This window comes from Coccinella septempunctata, chromosome 5 (genome assembly GCF_907165205.1).
Source record: "Coccinella septempunctata chromosome 5, icCocSept1.1, whole genome shotgun sequence".
Classification (NCBI taxonomy): domain Eukaryota; kingdom Metazoa; phylum Arthropoda; class Insecta; order Coleoptera; family Coccinellidae; genus Coccinella; species Coccinella septempunctata.
The window spans coordinates 12,541,794-12,550,086 of record NC_058193.1 but is presented as its reverse complement, the minus strand read 5'-3'; the positions used below and the strand labels follow the sequence as shown (position 1 = coordinate 12,550,086).

The following is an 8,293-nucleotide window of genomic DNA, read 5'->3' as shown; positions in this document are numbered from 1 at the left end:
GAATTTTTAGGTGAAAAATCTCAAGTTTCAATCGCAAATAATCGGAAAACTATACAATGGACAAAAAACTCCTCAAAACATATTTGCTCAAATTCAATCCTCCTAATAACCTCTGAAGGTTATTTTGACTTTACATATCCAGTTATTTAGATTCTTCATAAATGAATAAATAATAAGAGGCAACAATAATTTTTGGTTGAACTTTGTCAAAAAAAGTACATTTTGCTATGGCAAATTGTTCTAATTTAAGAATTAGAAATTAAATTTTTTTCACAGATGTTTCCTTGGTTCTGGGGTATAAACATAACGACGCTCCACTATTCTGATTTAGTGGCGTTTCACAGTGGAAATGAATTCACAAAAACCAAGTTTATTCATAAACGCTGGTAGATAAAATCGTTACATAAATTGTAATATAATTTTAATAGTAATCGAGAACCACTGACTACATTGAAATGCAGTTTCCAGACTTATAAGAAAATATCTACTTTTCTAGGGAACATGTTAGAAGAACCAACTGGAATTTTTAGAGGAAACTTCTCATCATCATCGGAAAAGAGCTATTACGCAGTCTCGTTCTTTGAGCCGATGGGTGCAAGAAAAGCATTCCCCTGTTTTGACGAACCTGGAATGATAGCCACTTTTGAGCTCACCATTGGAAGAAAAAAAAATTACAATACTACAAGTAACATGCAACTAGTCAAATCCGAACCAATGGAAGGTGAAGACGGATGGTTTTTGGATCATTTTGTGAACTCGTTTCCAATGTCCACCTACATGCTCTGCTTCATAATATACGACGCTGAATTCGTGTTAACAGGAAAGCAAGAGGATCAGATAAAGATCCTCGTTAGAAAAGAAATGAGATCCTCGATGAGCATGGTAACAAGAACTGCCCCCAAGCTTCTCGCTTATTTGCAGAAATATTTTCAAGTGCCGTTTCCATTTCCGAAATTGGATATCATTGCTTTACCGGATATAATTGGGAACAGAGGTTTGTTAATGTTGCTTTGAATGATTTTCTTTCATCATTATCGTTTTTTTTCTTCGAAATTCACAAATTTTAGGAGAGTTGTATACCTTGGGACAGCTTGAAATATGAAGGAAGTAGGTAAAGTGAAGATATGAGGTAATTACTCCCACATATCTTTGAGTATAAAGTGTACGATGAGTAGCTTTTTTTATGTAAACATCGGCATCGACTACTCAGGTGGTTTAATATAACCCCAACAAAAACGTACATCAACCAAACAAATACAGGGTGTTTCGGGAAGAATACGACAAACGGATATGAATTAATGTCATCAAGCTGTACTCGGATCACGAGGGTTTAATTCCCTGAGTTTGGGTTATGAAGGGTAATGTTCATCTTATGTGTGAAATTTCACAGTTCAATAACTCTTGAACTAATCCACCGAAGGATTACTGTTATACCGTTCAATCTCCCAGATTCAGAATCGCGTAGCAACAGGGTTTATAGTATGGTCCCTGACTAACTCGTGATTGAATAATTTTAATATAAGATAATATTAGACACTAATGAAACAACATTTCCTCACATTTGGTTATTCACATTCAGATATACTCGGTCAAGTTCAAATAAAGGTTTATTGAAAGTTAACAATTCAAGCAATAAGTCTCAACTACTTCGATCAAGAGATGACTGACAAGAATGGTGTCTCAGAGGCATACAAAAACTTATCTTAACAATGGTTCGGTTTTTCGGTCCTTCCGATGTTGAGCTTCTAGTTGTTGGTTCGGTCAAATTCTCGGTCTCCTTGGGTCGAAATCTTCAACAAACAAGCAATTAATCGGATGGCTCTGCACCGGTTAGTGAGGCATGTGTGATGATGACATGAAAGGGTACCTGAGTTCAACAGCCAACTATTCCACGGTTTCCCAAGTTATTCCCTCTATGGAGGTGCATGTGAAAGGTGCAAGTTATACGTGTAAATTACAGGTGCATGGAAGTGTTCTCTAATATGGAATGCTCTACATAGAATGCATAAGAGTGCTCTAACAGATGTGTTATGTGGTCTTGCAAACGAAATTGAAGCAATATTCTTCGTTCCTTTTAAGATAGCAATCAAACAATATTCCAAACATAATGTAGGATCTTCTCAAGCTGTCCGAGCACTTTTTGAACCAGTCACCCCATGGAATTACAATGATGCTATTCAAATACTACAACTAACTAAATTAAAGGGAAAATATGAAACGTTCTGATCAGATATCAATTCAGGCAAGCAGCTGAAGGCAAAAAAGCAGATAGATGGCTTTAAATAAATGATCTTATCGCTCTAAATGAAAATAAATTTGAGGTTCTCGGACATGCTTGGGAGAGTTGACTAGTTGAATCAGAGAACCTAACAAATCTAGGCTGAAAGAAATGGAACATTCGTGAAAACAGTAAAGAGAAAACCATTGAGCATAACAAAATTTGCAATAATTTATCAGATTCCAAACTCCCAGCAACAAATTTTATCACCACAATCCTTAACGAACGAGATCACCCAGGAAACTTGGTGTAGAGATCGAGATTACGTGCAAGAAGCTTTGTGCGTTCCGATTGAACAATCCAAGGTAACAGACGCTAAAGCAGAGACTCGTACCAAGTTGACATTATCAGTAGAGCTGAAATAACCGTTTCGAAATACTCACTGGGCAAATGAACTAAAGACATTTGTATCTACCAAGAGACCTTTAAGGATGATTCATGCTAGACCGTGTCGGAGCCTGGCCGGGACCGAATCCGGGACGTTGCAACCGGGTCGCCACTCTGAAAACACGGGCACGGCACGTGTCCCAACCGGTGTAGCGTGAATGGGTCAATTGAAATTGCTCATATAATTCTTTTACCGTGTCCCGTCCGGGTCCCGGTTCGGACCCGACACGGTCTAGCATGAATCAGCCTTTAAGGCTATGAGTAATTTCAATTGACCCATCCACACTACACCGGTTGGGACACGTGCCGTGCCCGTGTTTTCAAAGTGGCGACCCATTGCAACGGCCCGGAGTCGGTCCCGGCCCGGCTCTGACACGGTCCAGCATGAATCATCCTTTACAGAGTATTATCACCCTCTATTATCGCCTTTCTTCAATATTTCTGGGATTGAATAAATGATATTTGGCTGTAAAACTTTTTGGTTCCAATCATATTCCGACAATCGTTATGGTGGTTTACATTCTCCTGAAATTTCTGTAGTTGGTTATGATGAACTTTTCGAATTAATGGAAGACAAATATGATGGTGGCAATATGGTTATTATTGGCGACTTCAATATATCAGAGAGCTTCAAGTGTCTATGAAGGTGCTGCACATTCGGGATTTACCACTCGTTTTGAAAGGTCTTAGAATTTCTATAATATGGGACAGTGATCGAAACCATAATAAAGGTTCCTACACATCAACGCGGTACTGCGGGAGCGGAATCGGATGAGGAATCCATTTCAATATCTATCGATTTTTCTTGCCGAAAATACACAATAATCTTCACATACTTCACCGCTTTGGTGTGAGAAAAAGCTTCCCGCTTCCCGCAATACACTGGGTCGTTTTCGCTCCCGCTCCCGTTCCCGCAGTACTGCGTTGGTTAGTAAAAACCGAGGTAAAAACCTTAACAGACTTTTAGATTCGGTTATTTATTGGCACGCCGCATGGGAAGTGCTTTATTATTATTATTATTATGAATACAAAAAGAAGGGAGGCCGTAGCCTTTAAATCTCAGAAAACAATATAAAACAATAAGTGACTGCAGCAAAAAAGATTTACAATAAGGGTCACAAAAAAAAAACAAACAAAAAATATTCTCCTAAAAAAAAACCAACACAATAACACATATCAACGTCGCGCAATGAATACATCATAACAGTTCTTGAACGAGTTAACCGACGGAGCACAAACAACACTTTCCGGCAAAGAGTTCCACAAATTAAAAACGCGATTACTAAGGAAGAATTCCCTTGCCGAAGATTTGAAGTTCTCGCGATAAAGTTTGTATTGGTGTCCTCGCAAGTTGTTAATGTTTAATCGAAATAGGTTCGATAAGTCACAGCCGAACAAATTGTGCAGTGCACGATATGTGACTATTAAGGCACCGCGAGTACGTCGCGACAAAAAACTCTCCAGAACGAACAGCTTGAGTCTATCCTCGTAAAAGGGACGCTGCCAGGCGTAGGGTAGCCTCGTCACACGACGCTGAACTGACTCCAAGAGGTTTTGGTCTCTAATCAACTGTGGACACCACACCGGGCCAGCATGTTCAAGAATTCTATACGTGGTATAGAGCACTTTACAAACATCGATAAAGCAACCAGAAAAGGCTTTTCGAATTATATAGTTGACCTAGTTCGCCTTTTTGACAATACTCCTGATGTGAGAAGTCCAAGAGAGGTCATCCGAAACGATCACTCCAAGGTAGCAAATCTCAGAAGCGGAGGTCACCGGAACACCATTCAGATAGTAGCAGGTTTTAGGATTTGTATTTCCAATATGAAGAATTTTACACTTGCTTATTTTCAACGGAAGTAGCCATGCAACCGACCACTCGTATACATGATTCAAATCGGGCTGGATCAAATGTGACAACAATGACCTCCGTAAATTTCCAATCGTCAGCGTATAATGAATAGGAATTTGATAAGATGCCCGGGAGGTCAGCGACATAGACCAGGAACAAGATTGGTCCCAACACAGATCGTTGGGGAACACCACTGGAGGCAGTTCTGAAAGAAGAAGCAGAATCACCCACCTTAACGGAAAAGACCCTATCAAACAGAAAAGTAGCTCTCCTCTCACTCCAAAGTGCTCCAGGTTATGTAAAAGCCGCCCGTGCGGGACTCTATCGAAGGCCTTAGCAAAATCGAGATAGATGATATCAGAGGGGATGTTGGAATCAGTTAATTAGGTCTACTCATTAATACACTTCAATACACAGGTGATCACTGACCTACCGGGTACAAAGCCATGCTGCTCATTAGGTATGAAACTATTGGAGATTAGAAAGGACATGAGGGACTTAGCAACAATCTTCTAAGCTTTTTTGGAGATAACAGGCAAAATACTGATAGACCTATAATTATGTGCATCGAATTTGTCGCCCATTTTATGAACAGGAGTAATTTTGGCCTGTCGCCAAGAGGCAGGTAGCTGACCAGAAGAGAAAGAGATAGACAGAATTTTAGCCATTGGCAGAGAAAGATAGAGGCCGTGCTGCACTTAAGTACTCTCACTGAAACGTTATCAGCAGCAGAAGAGGTGGAGGGATAAAGGGAATCCAAAACGGAACCTACGTCCTCGACCCCGACAGTTATGCTCTCGATGGAACCCGCAGTACGTGGGGAAGAAATAGGCGGAAGAGGACCAGCTGGTCCAGGGTGCTTTGTGATGATAATCTATCGGTGCCGGTTTACCCGCATCATCCTGGACTTACATATTGTGCGATTTTCATCCTGCCCTGCCATCAAGGAATTTCAACTCTACTGCCAAACGGTATGACTTAAAAAATTTAGATGTAGAAGAATTTTGTCGAATTCTATTGGGTGGTATTGAAAATATACATAATGCTAGTGATGTTTTCAATAGTACCATTCAAGATGTTATCGCAAGGTTAATTTCTATTATAGTTCACAAAATACTTAATTCACAGAATAAAAGTAAAAAACCATTATCTCAGGATGTACAGAAGGCACAGGTTGATTTTTTCATAGTGAGCGCTTTAGATACTTCAGACAATATTATTATTATTATTATTATTATTAAACCAGGTTACAGAGTTGAGGTACATTTATGTTAAACTTGACATCGAAACGGCATATAAGGGATTTATCTAGTGATCTCAAGCCGATTTGGAGAGAAATCCTTGTAATTTAAGAAATATATTAATTCTAAACAAGATCAATCACGATTGCCTGGACACATGTGCTTTAATGATAAAATGTTGAAAACACCTAAGGACATACTAGATGCATTTTCAATGAATTTCAAGAGTTTTCATGTCAATAACAACAATACACAGAATTCTAACTCTCCTTTTGTAGAATCTTCTAACTTAGGTCCGGCATTAAATATAGGGGATATTTCTGAGGATATGATTATATTGACACCTAAAAAACTAAAAAAAAATTCACTATTGGCCTGGACGGCGTCCCAGTTAATCTTGTTAAATTTCATATCGAACTATTCGTTCAGCCATTGCGTATACTGTACAACGTTATGGTGACCTCCGGCACTTTCCCGAACATCTGGAAAGTTTCGCGTATATGTCCTGTTCTGAAGTCCAGTAAGAAATCAGAGATTGTTAGTTATAGACCGATTGCTCTGATATCAGTTTTTTCCAAATGAATAGAAATTGTTTTATCCGATTTAATTTTCGAGCACGTACGAACATCAATCTCCAAATATCAACATGGTCCGATCTCGAAGTACTGTATCAAATCTCTTTCTATTCACACAACATGTGTGGAAATCTCTTGACTAGAGAAATCAAGTTGACGTTGTCTACACTGATTTCAGCAAGGCTTTCGATCGCGTTTCACATAGACGGCTACTTAGAAAGTTATTCGGATTTGGCTTATCGAGTGTTCTTGTATCTCTCCTCGAGTCCTTCTTGACAAAGAGAAAGTACCGCGTTGAATATGAAGGATTGAAGTCATTTGTTTATTAATGACATTTGTTTCCCATAAGTTACTTTCTACTCTTCAGCAGAAGTTTATTTGATTGCTTTATGTTGCAAGACGATCTCAATAGGTTGTAGAGTCATTCAGGGCAACTGTGCGTACTTATGCCTTTCAAACCAAACCCTGTTCCAAATTTTGAAGCTAGGAAAATTAAAACATATTCAGCACAGTCCTATGAAAAAACTAAATTGGCGATTCTGAGCCTTTGCATCACCCAAATGAAGCCCTCTTTCAAACATTTCATAGTCGAGATTACGCACTGTGGTCACTTACCCTCTGCGCTCAGATATCCTGAATGACTCTACAGATGGTGTGTTGAATGAATTATCTCTGCATGTAGAGAAATGCAAGACAATGACGTTTACGAGGATACGTGATACCATTTTCAACTATAAAATCAATAACTTGGATTTGAAGAGAGTAAGTGAGGCTAAAGACTTATTGATCAGAAACTAAGTTCTTCTTCTTATTTATTTATTTATTTATTTATTTATTTTCACTAGAACACAAACTGGAACTATTCCTAGAGGCACAGGCTTCTTATATAAGAGATATAACTTCTAGTGCCATGAAAAGTTTGGGTTTTGTAATACGCAATTGTAAGGAGTTTTCTTCATTGAAACCAATTTCATCCATTTATCAGGCTCTTGTTAGAAGTAAGCTTACTTATTGTAGTATTGTATGGAATCCCTGTCATAAAAAATACATTGTATTGAAGGAGTGCAGAAAAAAATCATCAAATTACTTTTTCCCATGAAGCATGGTTCTTATCCAGATGGAAACCACAGTTATGAATGCCTCTTGAATGAGTTTGAATTCGCTTCGCTTAGAAAGGTCCGTGAAATAGGTGATTTGGTATTTCTTTATAAAAACGTGCACAATCAGGTGGAATCAATGGCTCGGCTCTCGTCACTGCAATTAACGGCCGTTTTCAATAATCCTATCATTGTTTCAGTTACTGAAGATAGAAAATGCATGTGATTTCCTTTCTATGATCTATTGATCTATCTGTAGATATATTTTAGAATGATTATCAATGGTTACTAATCGTCAGTAAGTGAAACGATTGATAGATAGGAATATTGAAAACGGCCGTTAGTGTTCCTCGTTTCACTTCTAGATCACATCCATATTCAGTGAATTCAGTAAATGATAACAAATTTGGAATGTTTTAAAAGGTATTGAATGATCTATCGCAGGACTTTGGACTTAGTTAATAAATCAATTATGATTTTGCCAACGTTTCGAAACCTATTGTTCCTTTCTCAAGGCTAAGATTCATTTCATTCATTCATTCATTCATTGCTGTATCCCGTTACCGGAAATAAATCTACAAAAAGAAGAAGAAAAAAAAAAAAAAGAAAATTCGAACAGACTTGTAACTTCTTAGTGCTAGTTGCGATTGTGTGCCCTCCTGTGACTAAAGAGACCCAACCGTGACCTGCAGATCCTTCCACACTCAGGGCATGGATAGTCTCCAACCAGATCTGGCCGCCGCTGTATCCTTCTCGATTCTCCATTATAACTGTGGACCAAAGACCTCCACTGTGACCTGTCTAACGCTAGTTGTTCCCAGTTATGATTAGCATTAACTGATTTTAGGGATTGATGTAGT

At 38.5% G+C, this 8,293-nt stretch overlaps 1 protein-coding gene across 1 annotated transcript; it reads left to right on the top strand.

Moving 5' to 3' along the window:
* Positions 1-501: 501 nt before the first annotated feature.
* LOC123314011 (glutamyl aminopeptidase-like) lies at positions 502-2,643 on the top strand. Its single transcript, XM_044899123.1, has 2 exons — positions 502-882; positions 2,458-2,643. The coding sequence occupies exons 1-2, from the start codon at positions 502-504 to the stop codon at positions 2,641-2,643; spliced, it is 567 nt and encodes a 188-aa protein (XP_044755058.1).
* The last annotated feature ends 5,650 nt before the right edge of the window (positions 2,644-8,293 follow it).